Here is a 23,094-nt window from a genome sequence, read left to right as displayed (position 1 = left end):
GGCCCAGGTTCAATCCTCAGCACCACATACCAACAAAGATGTTGTGTCCACTGAAAAACTAAAAAATAAATATTAAAATTCTCTCTCTCTTTCTCTCTCTCTCTCTCTCTCTCTCTCTCTCTCTCTCTCTCTCTCTCTCTCCCCCCCTCTTTAAAAAAAATTTTTAAAAAAAAAGAAAAAAAAATTTTGTCAGCTTCTACCCATTACTCAGTTCCAAAACCATTTCCACATTTTCAAGATATTTATTATAGTGGCATGTCATTTCCTGGCATGAAAGCCTGTTAGAAGGTTCTCCAGAGAAACAGATTGAGTAGGATTTAGTTTTAATGAATTGGTTCATGCCACCATGGAAATACAGATCTCAAATTTTCAGGGTAAACTATGTCAGGCTGAAGACCCAAGGAAGAGTTGCAATCTGAGTCCAAAGGCAGCCTGTTGGCAGAGTTTTTCTTGTCTGGGGAAAGGAATATTTGTTCTATTAAAGCCTTCAGCTGATTAGATGAGGTCCACCCACATCATAGAAGGTACTGTGCTTAGCTCACAGTCCATCAATGAAAATATTGTTCTTACCTCCCAAAAAATCACTGAAACACCTAGAACAATATTTGAACAAATACCTGGGCAGTGTCACTCCATCAAATTGACACAGTTAATTTTAACTGCTGTAGTCCTTACTGTATTTTTCATTTTTTAGGTCCCTTTGAAATCAATCAGACATGTCAGCTTTCAAGATGAGGATGAGATTGTCAGAATAAACCCTCGAGATATCTTAATACGTCGGTATGCAGACTACAGACATCCTGACATGTGGAAAAATGAGTTGGAGAGAGATGATACTGACTCCAATATTCACTTTCCTAAACCGGACAGTAAAAAGTCAGACTATCTCTACTCTTGTGGGGATGAGACTAAGTTAAGTTCACTCAAAGACTCTGTGGTATTTAAGACACAGCCTTCTTCCTCATTAAAAATTAAGAAGTCAAAACGAAGAAAAGAGGATGGTGAACGTTCTCGCTGCGTATACTGCCAGGAAAGGTTTAATCATGAAGAAAATGGCAGGGGAAAATGTCAGGATGCTCCAGATCCTATTAAAAGATGCATATATCAAGTTAGTTGTATGCTCTGTGCAGAGAGCATGTTGTATCATTGTATGTCAGACTCAGAGGGAGATTTTTCTGATCCCTGTTCATGTGACACTAGTGATGACAAGTTCTGCTTACGATGGTTAGCCCTGGTAGCTTTGTCTTTCATTGTACCATGTATGTGCTGCTACGTCCCTTTGAGAATGTGCCATCGCTGTGGTGAGGCATGTGGGTGCTGTGGTGGGAAACATAAAGCTGCTGGATGAAATGATCCAGTGCCAAAAGGAGCTTAAAATCTTTGTTTCCAGGAATTAGCTAACTTGGTTTTGTGGAAGCTTTTGGCAAGCAATATGGAATCTTGCCTGGTATCACTGGGGCCACATGTGGAAGAAGCAGAACTCGTCAGTTCTTGGCATTTCACAGATGCTAGCCATGCATTTTTTTCCTTGAGTGCATGGCATGTTTCGTTACAGGTTGTAGAGTATTTGCAGAAGGAAATCATTTTTGGGTATTGACTATAAAAAGTCAGCATAAATATGATCCAACAAAAAGGGATTGATTTTTGGCATTTTTGTATATTTATGCATTAGGTGATGGGAATTTAAAGGTTTGAATTCATGAACTAAAAATAAAAATGCACTAGGGGACAGTTGATTTCAATCTAAGAAAAGTTAACACTTGGGAATTATAAGAAGTAAAATAAGTGCAACTAAATCATTTATTAGTTGTTTTTCTGAAAGCAGTTTTATGTATAAATAACAAAATGTTTATATTTAACTAAATGTAAGGTACGAATTATTACATATTAAACCTTTCTTGCCCTTCCTAATTCTGAAGTAGATACACATTTATCTACTGTCACATTCCATATATTTTGAATATTTAACTCATCTAGTTAATAACATTTTTATTCCATGTGAATGATTTGATATTTTCATCCTTGATTATCTTTGGCTACAGTTTATATTGAGTTATATCTGTACATTCTGGTAATCTAAAAACCTTTAAGATATTCTAATAGCCTTGTGTGACCAACATTTTTTTAAAGCACAAATGTAATTGTCTAATGTTCTGATGGGAACTTAACCCTTATTTTTATATAAAAAGAGACTGAGTAAACAGAAAATTTAAGGGTTTTGGTTGTTTTGTTTTGTTTTGTTTTTTTGTGGTATTCAACCAGCAAGTTGTTTTCTTTCAGAGTTTCCTCCTTCAAAAAATAATATTGCAAAAACAAACGTTTTACAAGGCAAAAAGTGTAAATGCATAGTTGGTATAAAACAGTTTCCTCTTGAAATCTCCATTTATTGTTCTGCTACACCGAAATATGTTCAGCTGCATTACTAATGTTTTAGCTTACTCCTCAGTACTTACTATTCATATAACACTGATCTTTCTCAGCTATATTTTTTTTATTTAAACTGGCCGAAAACAAAATTATTTTGTTAAAATGTATGCTAACGTATCCCAGGAAAGTATTTAATCCAACATCATTGTGAATGAAATATCTTGTAGATAAAAATTTTATTTCTTTTGCAGAGCATTGTATTACTGCTGTTTAATTTACAAAGTAGTAGGATATGTGTTCCAACATACCATTTTAAAATACCATGGGGTCACTTTTTTTTTTTTTTTTTTAAACATCAAAACTAACCAAATGAGGAATTCTTTAAGAACATTCCCTTACAGGAATAAAGTTGAGACGTGTGCCTTTTTTTTTTTTTTTTAAATTAATGGCTCGAAGTACTAGAGGTGATAGAAATTAAAATCACACTACCATTTGAAGCTCATTTTCTATGCAGGTTTTAAATGTCATTTATATCTCATTTGTTTTACATATCAAACTTAAGCTTGTGTTAGCATTCTTCTTTTGCCCCCTATCAAACTGAACAATGTATATAACACTATCTTGTCTGTAAAATACTTTTTTTTAAAAAAAAGAAAGCATTTATATTTATATGACAGCTTGAACTGACAACATTGTGTACATAGATCATCTTGAAGTATTATTTCACATTGAAAAGAAGAAAATTATATTGTTAACTGTAGATGTTATGAAGAAGAGGTTATTTCTAGTTTTGTACTAAAAATCAATTGGATGAACTAAATCCAAAACATGACCTTGTAGCAGCAGTTTTAAGTCTTATTTTTACTGTTTATATATTTGAATGCTGCTACACCTGGTGATCTTCATCCCTGAAGTTTTCAGCTAAACTTGGTTTCCTAGAATAGACTGTTAACTTTCAAAATTCCTTTTTATGGATGAAATGGAAATACTGGTTCTCTTTTTGAATGAATTTTCATATTTGTAAGTACTGAGTTTTTAATTCAGGTTTGAGCGAGGTGTGAATGACTGAAGAAAATAACTTGCTGGCTATATAGGAAAATGCTGTGGAAATGAACTGTGTATATACTTCTGGGAAGAACAAATTTAATCATTTCTTCTGTTAAGCACTAATCAGTATAGTGCAACTCCTGGTTCTGTACTGTATTTTATATGCAACATATATGCTTTAATATTTTAATGTTTGTGCATTAATATTTTCAATTTGTTTAACCACTTTGCTGCTAAGATTTTGCCGTCCCATCCCCATTTTTTCCTTTACAGTTTTAAACAAGTTTCTTCATTAAAAACTATGGTGATGAAATTGGTTCTTATTTCACCTTGGATCTTTATAACTAACATACTCAGTTTCCAAATTAGTCTAGGAAACAAAAACTGATAATGTAGTGTATCTGTATCCCTATGTGGAAATTTTCTCTTTGGAGTAGTTGAGAATTCCTATGTGCAAACAAATGGATAGTTTAAATCTCTGATTCTCAAATGTGTATAGGTACATTCAGAAACTGTTTCCATTATCTATACAGATTTGGCACTGCCATTTGGCATTTCTTCTAAAACTTTTTTATCTGATTGTATAAGCAAATGGCTCAACAAAACTGTTAAAGTAAACACTAAAAATGAGATCATCTAAGTGGCATGATAAGAAAGAATTTGGCCTGATGAGTTTGTTTTGTTTGGAACTGATAGTTTTCAAATGATAATCTGGATCATTTGTTTCCATGTGTGGAACTTCAGCACCACCTACTGGATAATATCCAGACCAGAGAAAAAGATGGCAATAGGCATCTGCAGGGTTCATTCACTACCACCAGTAAAGGGCTAGTCAAGTGGTGGCCACCTCCTACAGGGAAACTAGGAGTAAGAAATATCTCAAAGGAACTGTAAAATGATTCTTTTCTCTAATTAATTTTGTTGGTCACTGAAAGATTTTAAGCACTTTTTTCTTACATATCCTGTTATAAAATATTTATTGCTATTTGGAGCTGGCAATCAAACTTAATGGATATGCTGAGGCTTTTATAGAACCAGTTCCTTTAACTTGGAAGCCATTACCAAAAATGGTATTTTTCCCTCCCATTGTCAGTCAGGGAGAATTTTTTTATATATAAATAGATAAACGTAACCACCTGTATTTTATCATGACAACTTTAAAGAAAGTGTGTGTATGTTTCTGAGACAAAGATGGGGCAGGGATTAAAATTTAAAGGGAAAAACTTGAAACTACCTATTTTCATTGGTTATTCAATAGTGCCTAAAATGAGCTTTTGAAGTTATACAAATGCACTTTCAATTCATATGTATAGTGCCATCTAATATCTTTGGTAAGTCATGCTTTTTCTTTACTTTTTCCTCTCTCCTTTTCCCTTAATTGAATGGCTCAAAGATATTTCTTAATATCCATGTAAGTATCCAGAGTACAGGAAACATACTACTTCAGACATGCAGTATAAAGATATTTTAAGGATTTTTCTGTTGTTATTACTGAAACTGACTCTAGATTTTGTGATTATACTTGGAATATGTAATTTGGGTTTAAGATTAGGTTTTTAATTGTAGCCCAAAGGTGCATTAAGAAAATACACATTTTTCTACAGAAAAGTTAGAGAACTTTAGTGTTACCTAAAAAACAGATTTCTCAATGATACAATTCTCATTCTTCATTTGACCTCCATGATCACATTTCTAAGGGAAAGTGCTAGAAACTTGCATTATTGTTGCACTTAAAAATGTCTATAAATCCTAATAGCACCATAAGGTGTTTTGCAGTAAGTCAAACATAGAAAAATATTTTTTTAAAAAAAGAAACACGACCTGAGGTGATTTATATTAAAATGAGAGGGAGAGAGAGGGAGAAAAAGGGCTTTAAAGTACTATTTGCCTAGCAGCCAGGTGGTTATAAAACTTTCATATGCTTTGGTACACTGATAAATGATAGCCATTGTTACTGAAAGCTTAAATTGCATAATTGTTTTGAAATTTTTCAAGAATAATCTAGTTGAAAAGCCTTTGTATTAAAGATACACATAGATTTTTGTGAACATTTCCAGTGTGTAGTATCATTTGCTTTCTATTCTCTTGATCTCAAAAGTGCCTCACTTGTACATTATTTCCATTAAAAGCTTGACTGCATTTTTTCTAATGAGCAATGAAAAATTGTTTAACTCATGTCATAATGTTATCTCCTCAGATATAGTTGACTAGCTTGATAGCTTCGAGTATACAATGTAAATACGCATATATACGTTTGTAACTTTTTGTTACGATACTCATGTAATTGGACATACCAGATGATATCATAAGAATTTGTTTTAATGGTTCCCTCCCTCTTGGAATTACCTAATTAAACCTATCATGAAATATTAAAGGACTTTTTCTTACTCTTTTAGAGCTATCAAATTATCACATAAGAGATAACAATTACTGGAGGACAATGTAAATGGAAACTTTTGATCAGAATTTTATTGTTTCATTCTTTTTTTAACTGAAAGTTCACATATAGTTAATCATCTATTTATGCATCCAGTTGTTATGTTTGTTTTTTCCAGTCTGGTACTACATTATGTGTTTTGGTTTGGAAATAGGTTGCAGTGCTGGGTATGGTGGCACACACCAGTAACACCAGCTACTTGGGAGGCAGAGGCAGAGGCAGAAAGATTGCAAATTCAAGGCCAGCCTGGTCAACTTGGCAAGATCCTGTCTCAAAATTTAGGGGCTGGGGATGTAGCTCAGTAATCAAGTGCTTGCTTAGCATGTGCAAGGCCCCAAGTTCAATTTCCCCCACATTATAGGGGGAAAAGTTCTATCTTATCTGGAAACATAATGTAGTTAAGTTTGGTTTAAAAACTTTAAAAACCTTAGATGATAGTGGCAGATGTACACAACAGTTGCACTTGTAAACAAAAACAAATGAAAAGTTATTATGGCAGTACTACTCAAAAGTCAGTGTATCTCAACACCAGAATAACTGTTTTACTAAGTTACAGTTGTAGTCAACTGAAAAATTCAAGAATTAACTGTGCCCTTCTGTGAATTATAAAATGTAGTCTCATTAGAACTTGCTCTATATTCTTCATATCAAGATATTATGCACAAGTAAGTTAAATAGTTTTTATATCAGAATTGGAACTAGGATTCCTGCTTGGTTCTCAATACAGTGTCATGCACAGTATTCCTTGAAGGGGAAAAAAAATCAATAGTAATGAAAGTTGGAGTAGATTATTTTTAAATTAACTGCTTTAAGATTTGAAGTTTTAGACCCTTGAAATGATGGCTCCAAAAGTACCTTTTGTAACAAAAGTCTAACAATTATAATTGAAACAATGTTTATTTTTGTTTCATAACATCTTTTTTTAAAAATATTTTTTTGTTGTTGTCAATGGACATTTATTTATTTATATGTAGTGCTGATAATCGAACCCAGGGCCTCACACAAGCTAAGCAAGCAAGCACTCCACCACTGAGCCACAATCCCAGCCCCTTAATCACTTTTAATCCTTAGAAAACTTTGTAATATGGTATTATCTTCCTCATTTTACTGAAGAGAAGATTTCGACTTTGAGACTACTTGACAGACCACGAGGGTCTGAACCAAATTCTGACTCCAAAGCCCATGCTTTTAAGTCCCAGTGCTGTTTTGCCTTTATATTATAGGGGTGCGGATATACTTCATAGACCAATCATATTGTTCAAGTGAAATTCTAATGATTATTTTAAGCTATTCACATGTCAGTTATTTCACAGAAAAAATCCTGTCCATGGAACCAGGGTTGTGTTTATTGTCCAGGCTATTTAAAGATGTCAGATTGAAAACATTTCTCTTCCCTTGAGCTTAAAAATTATTGATTCTGCTAATGTGGAAATGATTTAATTTGAAGTTATATTTAAATCAGAAGGAAGGAAGACAGGAGAATCCAGACTATTCAGTGTTGAAATGATTGAGATAATTATGTCTGGACAGGAGACTTGGTATTTGCATTACTTCTTAATTTTGTGTTGCCACACTGCAAGATGCCAATTTAAATGTTTATTTTCTTTTTAAAAAATATATACAGGAAACCTTACAGATTTTGCTTATCCAACCCCTTTTTCATGCCCTTCATATTTTCTGCTCTTCTTTTGCCCTCTTATAGAAATAATGTCCTTTGAACATCCAAGTCTATTAGGGCAAGAATTCATGGAAAAGAATTTGTGTATATATGTGTGTGTATTTGTATAGATCAATATATATTTATGTGTATGTTCTATCAATAAATTGATTGATTGATTCTATGCTGTATTCTTCCCAAGAAAGGCCAGGAGTCTTAATTTGTGTCTTTAATAAGTAGGGGAAGTCAGTCTTTTTGACTTTCAGTCTTAAAATTTAAAACAAGGTTGTATGAATACTTGAGCTCTCAGATAGTTAATAGTTTTTGTTCAAGTATCAAAGTAAAATGCTCATAGACAGCATGGTGCTCCAGAGTTTTAAGATGAGACTGGAAATCCAAACCAAACCAAATTACTTAATGACTAAAGTTGTCAGATTCTCTGAAGTTTTAGGCTGGGAAGTACCAAAGAGATTATCTAGAATAGCATGCTCCTTATAAATGTAGTAACTGAAATTCAAAAGGTTTAGGTGTTAGTGCAAACTCTTTCACTTACACGAGAACAACCTGCACTAAAACTGTATACCCAGCTGTCCAAGTGCATCTCTTGCAAGCATCTCACATTCAGTATGCCGAAACAGATTTCATGATCTCCCCTGTTCATTCTTTTTTTCTCCTCTGCCATGATAGATGGCATTGACACCACTGCCCAGCTAATTGCTCTAGACATAAACCTGATCATCATACTTAATTTCTCATTTTCTTCTTGCTTTTCACCATTGATTCTCAATTTTCTATGGTTCTGTTTTCTAAATGTCCCTCAAATCTGTCCCACCTTCCTCTATCCCTAGTGTCACTATCCTAGCAGAAGTCAGATCATACTACTGCCACTGCAAATTAAACAACCAATAAATCACCTGGGTGTCTTTATTAACAAGGGATGGTTTGTATTTTAAATATAATTGGGATATGAAAGTATTTTATACAACAATATAGTGATATAAAGTTATCTTCCAATTGTGATATTCCCAGATTAATAAAAAAATTTTAAATGGTTTATGATGAGCTGGCATAGTGGCACACGCCTGTAATCCCAGTGACTCAGGAGGCTGAGGCAGGAGGACTGCAAGTTCAAAGCCAGCCTCAGCAACATAGTAAGGTCCTAAACAACTTAGTGAGAACTTGCCTCTAAATGAAAAATAAAAAGCCCTAGGAATGTGGCTTGGTGGTTAAGTGCCACAAGGTTCACTGTCTGTACCCAAAAAAAAGTTTTTAAGTTGAATCAGTATGACTTGTAAGAGCAGTTCAGCATCCTGGAGGTAATTGAGAGCAAATCAAACTATAGAATGCAAACTTACAGAAATGACGAACTGTAATTTATGTCGCTGTTCTCAAATCCAGTTTTTCTAAGTGATTTTAAGCTTGTTATCTATTGTTATTGTTTTCTGAGAACTTGGGTGAAAGAGGCCATTACTAGAAAGTTTTTGAATCTTATTGTTGATAGCATTATAAGTAAATCAATAGCTGCATAACCAGGTGAACCTACGTCAGAAGTTTACCTTTACTTTTTTTTTTTTTACAACTCATTTTTTGCTGAAGCAAGGTCAAAAACACCATGCCTGGTGCAGCTTTCCTCCCCTTTTGTAGGTCACACCTCTAGGAAAGGCTAACTACTTAAATGATGTTGTGAAGGTACAGGAGAAGGCCATACACATAAGTGAGAAAGGAACCATTCTGGTTAAAGAAAAGCAAATGCAAAGGCTTTGAGTTTAGGAAAGGTCTTTGCTTATTAAAGGAGGAGCAAGAAGACTAGTATGGCTAAAGGGACTGAATGAGACAGCTTGGGGAAGAAGCTAAGGACAGACACAGCAAGTGCCAGATCTTGTAGGAATTTGTAGGTCACGGTAAGTTCAGATTCTATTCTGAGTGTAGAAGAAGTCTACTGAAGGGTTTTCAACAGAGAAATTTTATGGCTATGTAGCTTTAAAAAAAAAAAAAAAAAAACAACCATAAACCCCAGTTCTGGTCTCAGATCTTGTTGGACTGGTATTGCATTACCTCAGGCATTATCTTAGCTATTCAACTGAAATGCTGTCAAAAAGTTCTACTACTACCTCCACATTTCTGAACTTGGTGGATGTTTTTTTAACCTTCACCTCACTGAGCAGCTTTTGACATATTCTTCACTAGGCTTCCTTGGGAATAAACTGTCCAAATTTCCTCCTCTTTGATTGGTTCTTCCTTTCTGCTGGCTCCTCTTTCCACTCACTACAAGGTGGAATTCCTCAGGTACAGTAATAGATGCTCCCTTCTTGGGGAATTGCATCCATTCTCATAGTTAAATAACATAGGCTAAGGTTATCCACTTTTAGATCTTCTTGATATCTCCACTTGGACATCTCACAGGCATTTCAATTTTATAAGGCCAAAATAGAACTCTTGTTGGTTCTCTGCTCCAAACCTGCTCCACCTATAGTTGCCTCATTTAAAAAAAAAAACGATCATTTACTCAGTTGCTAAAGAGTTAGTCTTTTTGCGTCATGTTTCCAGTCCAGACCATCTGCAAGAGATTCAACTTAAAATAGATTTCAAATCTGAATAGTTCTCACCATGTGCACCACTACCATCTCAGTACAAAGTTCAGTTATCTCCAGCCTACAATTTCTGTAACAGCTTCCTGCTTCTATTCTTTCTCCCCGGGGTGGGGGTGGGGGGGCTTTTATTTTTAGAATGATTCATCACCTCATGTTCATTACATATTAATTTCAGGATTATTACTACCTTTTCTCTGGATTTGACAGTTATTCGCTTTATCCTATTCCTTTCCTTCTGCCTGCACCTGTAATGAAGAAAAATAACTTAGTGTTTATTGGCTGCCTGTCAGGAACCAGGCACTGTGTTGAACATACTCAATAACTTTGTGAAGTCAGCATAATTACTTCCATTTCAGAGATAAGGAAACTGGGCATAGAGAAATTTTAAAACTAAACTAGATTCTTAATTAAGTGGGGGAACTGAAATCCAAACCTTTCTGTTCCTGACTCCCACATTTTCTTGACTTACATTTTGCCTCTGTGGGGTGTGTCTCCTTTGTCCCCTCTTTAAGTCTCCAACGTCTCCCCTGCTTTTATGTCAACGCTCCATCTGCATTATCTCCTTTTCTCCCCCTTCAAATTCTTGCCTCAGTGTTCTCTCATTCTGCATTTTCTTTCACACTCACTGGCCTGTCTTACCCACAGTTGAGAGTCAGGTAATACTGAAATTTCAAAAGACAATCTGGGATTAACTTCATGATTCCCATGAATAGTGAAGCCATGAAAAGATGTTAAGTCTATGCTTTGAAATTTTAGAAAGAAAATGACTCATTAGAAGGTCAGGGTGAGCCTCTATAGCATGCTTCTGCAATGCCTAGATTCTAACAAAGACGTCTTTATTTGCTCTCTGGTAATGGTGCAGCATTAAGTCCACTGTACTTCAGCAAATGTGGGCACCTATCCATTACTTCCTGTATTTTGATCTGCAATTGATTAATCACTTTCCTTTTTTTTTTTTTAAATTTGTCACTGGGAATGGGACTCAGAGCCTCATACATGCCAAGTGTGTGCTTTCTACCTGCCACTGAGTCACATCCCCACCCCAGACATCTCAACTTCTGATGACACAGGTTTGACCAAGGTATATCTTAATAGAGAATATCTACTCTTCTGCATTTAAAAATCTTTTTCTTCTATATGAATGATACTTTCCTTAGGCTTTCCATTTTCTCCACTTAATTTTTAGTAAAAGTGAATCTATTTTATTCAGCTTTTTCACTGCTATGACTGAAAGACTCAATCAGGACAACTGTAGAGGAGAAAAGGTTTATTTAGGTGCTCATGGTTTCAGAGGTCTCAGTCCATAAGTCCATAAGCTGGCTCCATTCCTTGGGGCTCAAAGTGAGGTAGGAAATTATGGAGAAAGAAGCAGCTCATATGATGATCAGGCAGCTAGGGACTCCACTCACCAGATACAAAATATATACCTCAAAGCCATGCCCCCAATGACCACCTCCTCCAGCCACACCGCACCTGCCTCCAGTTACTACTCAATTAATCCCATCGGGGTATAATTCACTGATTCCGTTAAGGCTCTCACAATCCAGTCATTTCCCCTCTGAATCCATTGTCTCACACGTGAGCCTTTGGGGGATTTCTCAAATCCAAACCATAACACCTAATGATACATGATAATGTTTTTAATATGAAATAAAATCATTAGCAGTAGGTTTATCTAATTTTTGCACTCCTCTATGTCTCTCAAGAAGTTGTTTGGCTCAGAAAATCATAAAAGAAAATGGGATAAAGAATAAGAACTCTGGAAAAATGGTGTTAAGGCATAAGACCACTCTTGTTTCACTAAAATTCTATCAGCCCCAGAAACAGGTAAGAAATTCACAACCTCAAAAGGCCTATTCAAATATAGTCATAGAGGATAATAAACAAAAGAATTACTTCCTATTAGGTACTGCATAATGACACTGAAAGATAGCAGGTCCTAATTCCTCAGAATCTGCAGATATTATATTGGAAAATTGTCTTCTCAGTGTGATGAAGAATCTTGAGATGGGGAGATTTTCCAGATTATCTGAGTGTATGCTAAATGTGTCCTTATAAGAAGGAGGTAGAGAAGGGAACAACATACTCAGGAGAAGGTGAAGTAAAGAGAGCAGAGCTATGTGAAGATTGCACTTGTGTAGTTGTAGCCACAAGCTAAAGAATGCTGGTGGCCAACAAAAGTTGAAATAAGCAGAGAACAGATTCTCCCCTACCTAGAGCCTCCAGATGACTAGCTTTATTTCAGTCCAGCAATTTCAATTTCAAAACAATGGCATCTGGAACTGTAGTAACTTAAAAATGTGATTTCTTATAACAATCATGGAAAACTAATACACTTTCCAAAAGCATCAGATCACAGAGAATAGTGTTTTTTTTGTTTTGCTTTGTTTTGTTTTTATCAGAAGAATCAGGGACTCAAAAGGGATTTATTTTTAAGGCAGAAGACCATTCTAGATCCCCCTGAGTGAGATCTTAGAATTGCTATGGGCTATTAATTTATATTTACTATTCCCATTCTTTTCAAATGAGAATGTTTATTGCAATTATCCTGTTCTTGCTTCTTATATACTGCATGTGTTGGAGGAATAAGCAACTACTTTGATCCCTGGTTCATAAACCTATGGAGAAGAACCATAAAGAAGAGAATGCACAGATCACCTGGAGATCCAGGACAGCTAGATGCAGCAAGAACACGGAACTTTACATCATCAACCGCAAGAAAGGATTGACTGTGTTCTTTGGATTTAAAGATAATCATTCAGATGATCATTAAAACAGAAGAACAAAAGGGCAGACTTTATTCAGGACTACTGTGATAGATGTGGGGACTACAGCAATTGGAGGTTTTGCAGTTGGGAAGAAAGATTTGTCTCAATTGAATACAATAAGGACAAGTGAGGATTAATAGTTAAGGAGAAGAGTAGGTACCAGTTGATGTAAATTACTAAGAGAAAATAGGATAGGTATAAGGGGGATTTTTCCTAAATGAACTTAACAATATCCTTTCTGAAGGCAAGCTAGAGTGATATCCAGAGGGGTGGGTGAGGACTTGGATCCAACATAAAGAATAGGGGTTGGGACTGTCACTAAACTGACCCAGCAGGATTCTTGCTAGTATTTTAGTTAGTGAGCTGAGGAGAGAGCCCAAATTTGGAACCTGGTCAAGCAGTGGGCTCACAAGCTGCACTCCAGTCATTGGGAGAATCTTTCTCAGTGGAAAGAAAGGGTCAGAGGAATAACTGATGGCCTGATGAAGACAGAGTTAGTGTTTTTCCAGTATCCATTTGCTTTTCTATCTCTCCAAGTTTACCAGAGAGATGGGTTGAGGCTCACCTAATTTAAATTAAGGGACGTGTGACATGAGTCACATGCAGGGCAGGGCAGTTAAGAACTTTGTGCTTTTGTCTCTTTTGCTTAGCTACAGTGATCTTGGAGGTCATGTGTCCTTTGCTGTAGCTACAAAGTGGAGGAAGGCAGCCTGAACTTCATTGGAGTCTGCTAGTGTGACCTAACCTATTGTAATACAGGCCCTGAGGTGAGAGTGAGCTTTATGGGTTACAAGAGAGAGAAGAACAGAGCAGGAACTGAGTGAGCAAGGGAGAGAGAGAAGTCAGATTCTATAGGCTTCGTAAACCAAGGTAAGAGGTTTTGATTTTATTCCAAGTATGAGGAAATAATTGAAGGGTTTTACATGGAAAGTGGCACTTTGTCATTATAATAGACTATTCTGAGAACTCTATGGAGAATTGATTGAGGAAGAAGGAGGAAAAGAGAATGCAAGAAGACCAATTAGAAGCTATTATAGTGGTCTGAATGAGAGTTATTTTTGTTTGGACCAGGGTAGCGGTTGTAAAGTTGAAAAGAAATAGGCAGATACTACATATGTTTTAATGATAGCACCAACAAGATTTCCTAATGGATTAAATGGGGTAGGAGGAGGGAATCAATGAAAGAAGCTTTTTGCTTTTTGTTTTGTTTTGGTTTTTTTGGTACCAGGGATGCTTACCCACTGAACCACATCCCCTGTCCTTTCTGTGTTTTATTTTGAGACAGGGTCTCGCTAAGTTGCTTAGGGCCTCACTAAGTTTCTGAGGCTGGCTTTGAAGTCACCATCCTCCTGCCTCAGACTTCCAAGTTGTTCCGCTATGCCCAGTGGAAGAGAATAATCTTTGGTTGCAAATCTGGAACATTAGAAAAACACTAAGAAAAAAATTCTTAGTTCAAAGAGGGACTTATGATAAGAATTTAATATAATTTAAACCAGAACAATAGTAACCAGTATCAAATATCAAAACTTGTAAGCTGTGGCCAAAGCAGTACTTAGAGAGAAATTTATAGATATAAATTAAATTTTAATTTTAAAAAAAGAAGGAAGTCTTAATGAGTTACTAAAGAGTTAACATAAGAAGTCGGAAAAGGAGGAGCTCAATAAGGTCAAAGAAAGTAATAGAAGGGAGGAAATATATAAGATTAGAACTTAATAAACTAGAAAATAAGCACAGAGTACAGATCAACAGAGCCAAAGGTGGTTTTTGAAAAGACTGATAAAGGTGATAAACCTCTGGCAAGATTGATCAAATAACCAAGGGACAAATAAACAAGATCAGGATTTTATATCCACCAAAATATATTTCAGAAACAAAGGTGAAAGAAAGACTTGTTCAGATATACAAAAGCTGGATGGATCCCTCACCACCAGACCCATGTGCACAAAGTGTAAAAGGAGGCCTTTCAGCCAGAGTGAGGCGACACCAGATGAAATCTAGACCTTCGCAGTGAGAGTGCCAGAGGGAGGAGCCTCCTGATCACATAAAGACTTTATTCATATTTACTTCTTTTAAGGAGAATATTGGCTATTGAACCACAAATAAAACCAATATAGAATGATCTTTAATGTAGAAAACATTTGACAATAGCACAAAGGCTAGGAGGGGAGAAGCGGCATCATTGAGCTCTGCCTAGATGTGAAACATTATGCCATCACTTGAAGACAGACTGTTAAATGTTTATACTAGAAACTCTGAAGGAATCACCACAATAGCAAAACAGAGCTATGCAAAGATTTCCTCTGTCTACCGGACAGAGCCTCTTACATTATTTAGAATGGGAAGACTTGGCTCTCCTCATGGATCTCAAGACCTAACTTTATATTACACATAAACACACACCCACACACATACACACAATTATATTCAAAATAAAAATACTAAACACACACACACACACACACACACACACACCACTCATTAAGGTGTTTTCTGAAAGAGATGCTAGTCTCACTCCTGATCATTGGCTATCATCAATATAAGCAAACCAGGCTTGGAAATGATAAGTTTTCTTAGACAGGGCTTCTATCCACACAAGTTTTGGTAAAAGGAAGGAGTGCAATAGAAAAATTTCCAGTCCACACCACAGATGCCTTTTTATGTACATATCAAATCTTCTGTTAAAAAATACAATTTTCCCTTGGGCAGAGACCAAATGTTATTTAAATGTCTTTTTTTTTTAAATCTTTCAGTACTATAGGGTGCTCTTCATTTTGATTTGTTCCTTTTCTTAGAAGTTCACCAAATATTTGCAGAATAAAGGAATGACTGGCTACAGGCTATGCAAGACCATGAGGAAGGAGAAGAAATGAATCCTAGAGATGGGAGGGGATTTTAGAGATGGAGGGTCCCTGCCTTCCCACCTGGCCACTCTAATGTCTATGTGCTGAGAATGTGTCAGTGATGAGACTGTTCTTGCCATCCTTTGGAACTGCATCATGACACTGCACTACTTCTGTGCTTCTGCCATGATTATCCTGGCCTCAAGTCACAAGATCACCTGTACACACCTCTAATTAGCTTGGTCATCAAGCTTGTTCTGCAATGACCTTTTATGGACCAAAAGAGCAATCGTTTTCCACTCCCAACACTGAATAAACTGCATTTATTCTCTACATTCTGTATCCAGTGTTAGAGTCTTTTGAAAACTTAAGAGTTAGAGGAAATAGAGTTAACACAACTCTCGGTCTTTTTCTAAAAGACTTCTATTTAATGCCATCTCTAGAAAAGTTTATTTTCCTTCCCAGGAAAAATGTTTGCAAAGACTAATTCATAGAGTTTGATTTATTGGTCTCTTTCTCCCTTTGCTAAATTATCATGGCTTATTAAATATCAATTATGCCAGCACTCCTTAAGAAACTCTTTATATGCAATAATGCCACCTGGTATTTAAATAACATGAGATTTGACAAAGTTATCATAGTTTTTGCATGAAAGAATTGGAGAGAAAGGAGTGTGAAGAGTTACACATTTCAGAGTTACATGCCTTTATCTCTACCTGTAACTTTGGAAATAGTACCTGGGGTGTGGAAAGTTGGGGTTGGGGGGCAGGAATGAAAGTAGGGACAAGAGGTTGAGGTTTCAAGTGGGGAAGGCTGGTGGAGGAGGGCTGGATTGTGGTTCCTCTAACCTCTCTTCACTAGCTTCTCATCTCTAGCTGCTGGAGCACCTAAGATTCCATTCCAGGATCCTTTGCTTCCAATCAATGCCTACTGCTGGGGAAATTTCACTGGCTTTAGGGAATTCAAATACCAACCAAATGCCAGTGACACTTGCCTCTACGATGTTAGCTCAGATATTTCTCAACTGTGTAAAAATAAAGTTCCAATTAACTTTGCAGTACAGCAGGACTTGGAAAACTATAGCCTGGGGACTAAGCTAGGCCTGCCACCTGGTCTTATTCAGCCTAAGAATGGGTTTTACATCTTTAAGTGTTTGAAAAAAAGGTGACACTCAGGAGGCTGAGGCAGGAGGTCTGCAAGTTAGAGGCCAGCCTCAGCAATTCAGTGAGACCCTGTCTTCAAATTTAAAAAGGGCTAAAGATGTAGCTCAGTGGTAAAGTGCCCCTGAGTTCAAGCCCCAGTACTAAAAACAGACAAATAACAACAACAAAACACACACACACACACACACACACACACACACACACACAGCCTTACTACTCTGTATTGACTGGGCTGCTTTTGTGTTTTAGTGGTTGTTATGGTTTGGATGTGAGATGTCTTCCAAAAGCTCATATGTGAGACAATGCAAGAAAGCTTGAGGTAAAATAATTGGGTTATGAGAGTCTTAAACCAATCAGTGAATTAATCCCCTGATAGGAATTAACAGGGTGGTAATTTAAGGCAGGTAGGGTTTGGCCCGAAGAGGCCTGTTATTGCGGGCCTGTCTTTTGGGGTATTTATTTTTGTATCTGGAAGTGGAGTCAGTCTCTCTCTCTCTCTCTCTCTCTCTCTCTCTCTCTCTCTCTCTCTCTCTCTCTCTCTCTCTCTCTGCTTTATGATCATGTCCTGAGCCACTTTCCTCTGTCACACCTTTCCACCATGATGTTCCGCCTCATCTTTAGCCCCAAGGAATGGAACTGACCTTCTCTGGCCACTGAGATCTCTGAAACCATGAGCCCCCCCCTCCAAAAAAAAAAAAAACTCTCCCTTCTCTAAAATTGTTCTTGTCAGGTCTTTTGGTCCCAGCAGTGAAAAAGCTGACTAAATAGTGGTCGAATTGAGTAGTTGTGTCAGAGTCCTTATAGCCTACAAAGTCTAGGACATGCACTAGCTGGATTTTTACAGGAAAAAAAAAATATTGTCCCACTCTAGAGTACAACTGGAGTGATGCTTTGTGATTTCCAAGACTAGACCATAAAAGGTGACGGAATTCCTGCCTTGCCAACTGGAATGCTCAACTTTGAAGCCTTCAGTCTCCAAGAAGCAGCCTGACGCCCTGGGCTCACCGTATTGTAAGAGAGGACCACAGCTGACCTGCAGAGTCCCTGAGACTACCCAAGAGAGAGCTGCTCCTGTCCCCTGCCCAGAGCCCCCGACCACACTGCTCCTGTCACCTGCCCAGATCCCCCCCCCCACCACACTGCAAGTTCAGTGTGGACTCCCAAGCCAGAGCTGCTCAGCTGAGCCTTCCCTGAACTCTAGACCCACAGAAACCATTAGCAACAATAAAATTGCTGTTGCTTTGAATCACTTTGGGAGTGATTTGTTATGCCACAACAGGCAACAAGAATGCTGCCATACTTTTTTTTCTGGGCCATGACGACAGCTCATTCCTCCTAAAGCCATCTGTACTATATTGTGTTGTCATTTCCAATCATCTGTTCCCACCTCTGAAAGAGCATTTTACTTAGGTATTCATCCTTGCCGTCCCTTCCTATAGGTGGAGTGTGTGTTCTATTCCCCTTGGTGTAGCCATGTAGTTTGCTTAGCCCAATGGACATGGGAGTGACTTCCAAGCAGATGCATTATGGGAAGTTCCCTTCTTGCCTTCTGCGTGAGAAGGGAGCCCCTCAGAGGAGGGCTGCTCCTTAACCTGAGGCCCTAGAATGAGCATCTGTGCAGGGCTGGCATGCAACCCACTTGCCACCTAGAGCAGAACCTCGGAATCACAGAGCTGCTGAACCTGACCAGATCCATTGATGACATGTGACATGAATGATCAATGACATTTGTTTTTGCAAATGCTGAGATTTTGAAGTCATCTGTTCCTCAGCACAATGGTGCTTGTACTGTGCAAAATCAGCTTATACTGTGCCAAAACCCTGGGCAGAAATAGAGCACACTACTCACTACTGGGCGTCACTTCTACTCTTTAGCATGGCTTAGGAATCCTTCGTGATGATCTGATCTCTCATCTCCCGCCATAACCCGACCATCTCTTCCCAGCAGTTCCATGTTCGTATGCCCTTGGAACACACTACTCCCTCTTCCTGGAATGCTCTTGACTCCCTACCAAATTATATGTACTCTTCAAAACTTCACTGAAGTCTCATCTCCTTTTTGGAGTCTCCTCCAGTGGCCCCTAACAGACTCCTAGTACCTTCTCCAGCATTTGTTTACATGCCAGTGAACACCTGTCTTTATTAGTGATATTTGCTCACCAGTCCAAGTGCCCTGCTAGACTCCCTGCTAGACTCCTTTGCAGATAGAGTGTCTTTGCATGTTTGCATCACATGCCCCAGTCCCAGCACAAGGCCTGGCACTGAAAACTTCTCAAGGAACATTATTTGAACAAATGGTCCAAATAGAGGAGTCCTGATGGTGAGGGATAGGATTTAGGTTTGGGCTAAATCCTGTTGAGAACATTTCTTATCTCCAACATTCTCCTACAGAACAAATCAAATTGAAGTAAATTTCAAGCACAAGCTTTAATGATATAGGAGTCACAAAAAAATTTTGTCTCAAACATCATTTTGGTCTTAGGAATTCTAGGTTGATTTTATGTATATAAAGCTTGTTCTATTTGTTTAAGCACAACTATTCATTCTGTCATCTACTCCTCTCCGGATAACAATCTTTATTTTTTTTTTTTCTCATTGCTGGGGATCCAACCCAGGGATAAGCTAGATAAGCACTCTCCACTGAGCTACACTCCCAGCCTATTTAAGAGTCTTCTTGTCCTCACCATTTCCACAACCAAATTCCACAACCATTAAATTTCAGGCAGCCAATTTGCAATATTGTAGCACACCTTCAAAGAATTGCCCTAGCTTCCTGCCAGAGGAGACATTTATGAATCACCTGCTCACTTAAACCCTTTGGGAGTTGCTGACTGCAGCTTTGGAGAGAAGGCCATTGAAGAAAATGTCTGGTGTGGATCAGTCCCTTCCTAGGAGGGGCAGAGATGAGTAAAGCTTTTCCATTTACCAGTGCCAACAGCATCACTGCATGGAGCCACAGGCCATTTGCTGATTGATGGGACTGCTTGTCAACAGATCTGGGTTGTTCTTTTAGCACATTCATTTCTTTAAAAACCCTACATGAAAATAATATATCAACTCTCAGAGATTGTGAGTGTTAATTGGATGTGTACTTGTTTTATGTGACTACAATCCTGGTTCTTCCTCTGGCTATCTCTTTGGGCCTCAGAAAAATAAGTGGTTTGGTAGTAACTGAGAGCTAATGTTCCCTTAAACCTCAGAGAGTCTAAGATTTCATAATGGATTTAGCAGCTGCAGGTTTTTGATGATGTGCCCAGAAATACACATCATAATTGGACCAAGATTGTGAATGCACGGATCTTTCAATAAGGACGGGTAGGAGAAGCGATGAAATTTTGGTGAGGATAAAGTAAAAGGCTGGATGTGAACATGCTTTGAAAATGTTTATGTATTTTATGCAAGGTCCCACCCACACTGAAGAGTGAAGTACCACATTCAATAGTTTCACCCTCCAATACTGAGGGTGGTTATTTTGTACTAATGGGAGTCCAAAGAAGAGAAAAGAGCTGAAAACAAGTTCTTTTAAGAGACAGAGGCTCCTTACCGTTATTCACAGTCTTCCGCGCCTTTGCTCTGTGAATGGGTGTTTTTCGACACTGTCCATCACCATCTGACCAGTCTACAAACTAGAAACCCAGAGTCCTTCTGGACCCACCCTCTCCTGCGTTCCTGTGCCTTGGCCACTGCTCAGCACCAACCCCCTAGTCCAAGCTGCCATCAGACTTTTGCATTAGTCTGTTTCACCTACATCCATAGGTACTTCACCCACCTCTTCAACTCCTTCCCTATACTTCAAATAGGCTGGGATCCCTTCCAGTTTCCGTTTGGCCTTACTACTGCTGTGTGAACTCCACAGCCCCCTTGTCCTTTTTTTTTTTTTTTTTTTAAGAGAGAGAGAGAGAATTTTAATATTTATCTATGTATTTACTTTTAGTTTTTGGCAGACACAACATCTTTGTTTGTATGTGGTGCTGAGGATCAAACCCAGGGCGCACGCATGCCAGGTGAGCGCCATAACGCTTAGCGCCACTTCCCCAGCCCCCCTCCCTTAGTCCTTCTTTCCGTCTTTCAGTCCGTTCTCCCTCCCTCTTCACTTATGCAAGCTTCACCCTGGCAGCTCCCATCATATCTCCTCTTCTAACCAACCTATGAACCTTTCAAGCAGCCCTAGCATCATTTCATCAGGAAAGTACTTCTGGAATCCCAAACAGTTATGCCTTTTTCACAGTTCCATGACCACACTTGACCTTTATTTGTGTGACTGTCTCACATGCAATAAATTACAATTCCCATGAGACCAGGTGCCATGTTTTCTTTTTTTGTTGTTGTTTTTGTTCATTCATCAGCACCCAGCAGTCTAGGAGCTCAACATTTTTGAATGAATGAATAGTGTTAGGCATTTTCTTCTTTCCCTCAACTTCTCTTAAGGCACAAGTACCCTAGAGTGAGAACTCCCCAGTTATCAGGTCTATTTTCTTTCCTTTTTTAATATTTATTTTTGAGTTGTAGTGGGACACATTACATTATTTATTTATTTATTTATTTATTTATTTATTTTTATGTGGTGCTGAGGATTGAACCCAGGGCCTCACATGTGCTAGGCGAGCGCTCTATTGATGAGGCCCAGCCCAAGCCCAAGGTCTGTTTTCTTCAGTGGCAATAACCATCAAGAAGCCAATGAGATCATTTGATACCTTTGCTAGCTCCTCCTCCTCCATCAAGCAGCTAGCTATTCCTCAACTCTTTAATCTGGTTAATTAAACACTCTTTAATCTGAGTGTTTTCATCCTGAAACGTGGCTTTAAGTACCACTTATTAACGGAATAGCTCCCAAATGTCTATCTTCACTTTTGCCTCTTCCTTGACTCTCAGGCTTGTATAACCCCAAAACCCTTTTTACCATCTACATTAGTGTGGTAGTGGATGTTTCCATTTACCCTCCAGATTAAATCTCCAGCCATCTCCTTCCTATCCTGTGCCCTGGGAGGCTAGCCTGTGTGCTGCATCACCAGGCTCTCTGGGCCTGTTGCTGCCAGTTGAGTTTGCCCCATGGGAGGTGCTAGCTATCCCAGAGAAGGCAGGAGAAGAGTGAGGGGAGGGTATGCATCTCCTTGTCTTCCCTGTTGCCTACTCACCATGGGTTAGGTATTGTCCTCTACTGGAGTCAGCCCTCAGCAGCGACAGCTACTTCCTGGTTTCTGGTCAGTCCAACCTTTCTCCCATTGTCCCTAAAAGCTAGAGGTAGTAATCATTCTGTGCTATGACTTGTGCCAGAGCAGTTCACCACCCCCTTGTTGATTTCTTTGTCCATGTTTCTTGTATCAGTTCCTTTATTTAACTCTTGTTGATTTTCTAGTTTGAGAATACATCTGGTTCTTGCTTTATCCTGACAGAGAATGGACACCTACAAGATCCCTCAAATTCAACATGGCCAAAGTAAAACCTATCTCCTTCCTAGAGCATCCAGTCCTCATTATCACAATAAGCACCAGTGTGTATCTCTTGTTCCAGCTAAAAAATTAAGACTCAATTTTATTATAAAATATAATTTTTCTGGGTTCTCAGCATTTTTAGAAAGATCTATTTATCTGTGACTCTCCATTTTTACCAATGACAATGTATAATTAGAAGATTGGGACTTGTTCTGAATGTTGTTTTGTCCATGTGCAAAAAGAATTTCCTAGCATTTCTCACCATACTTTGAATTCTCAATAGCATAATAACCTTATTCATCTTTGTATCATTATGTAGCTCAGAATTTGAAATACAGTAGAAGCCCCCAAAGTGTATGTTAGGTTTATGAGTTAAGGTTTGTTAGGTAATGGTCTAGTTATTGGAACCCTTTTTGTTCTCATGCATTTGAACTTTTAATAAAGGATAAATCTTTTATATAATAGTGCTATACATTTTGTATGATCTTAACTTGTGTGGAGATAATTCTTTCTTAGTCTTAATATTCTATGACTCTTAGTTTGATTTCTTTTAAAGTGCAGGACATGAAGATTAAGTAGGAATGTTTTTGGCTTTTGAGATGTTTTTCAGCTGAATGAAGTTTGCAAAACTACTGAGAGACTTTTACATGCACATCTGTTATGTGACCCGGTAGACGGAAATGTGCATTAAAGAAAAAAAAAGAGGGGGCAAAGTATAAATAATAAACATGCTGGGAGGTCAAATTGAGAAGAGGAAGAGGAAGGCTGGGAATGGGAGGACTGAGAAAAGGG

At 37.9% G+C, this 23,094-nt stretch overlaps 1 protein-coding gene across 2 annotated transcripts in view; it reads left to right on the top strand.

The window, feature by feature from the left end:
- The window catches only part of Spred1 (sprouty related EVH1 domain containing 1), an 89,093-nt gene extending 81,405 nt beyond the window's left edge, over nucleotides 1-7,688 (top strand). For both annotated transcript variants that reach the window (XM_078049855.1, XM_005316383.4), the window contains one exon: nucleotides 695-7,688. In XM_078049855.1, the coding sequence (XP_077905981.1) occupies nucleotides 695-1,348 (654 nt within the window). In that variant the 3' untranslated portion in view covers nucleotides 1,349-7,688. The remainder of the gene's footprint in view (nucleotides 1-694) is intronic.
- Nucleotides 7,689-23,094: the final 15,406 nt, after the last annotated feature.

This window comes from Ictidomys tridecemlineatus, chromosome 5 (genome assembly GCF_052094955.1).
Source record: "Ictidomys tridecemlineatus isolate mIctTri1 chromosome 5, mIctTri1.hap1, whole genome shotgun sequence".
Lineage (NCBI taxonomy): Eukaryota > Metazoa > Chordata > Mammalia > Rodentia > Sciuridae > Ictidomys > Ictidomys tridecemlineatus.
Note: the sequence above shows the minus strand (reverse complement) of the source record. Positions and strands in the feature narration are given on the sequence as shown.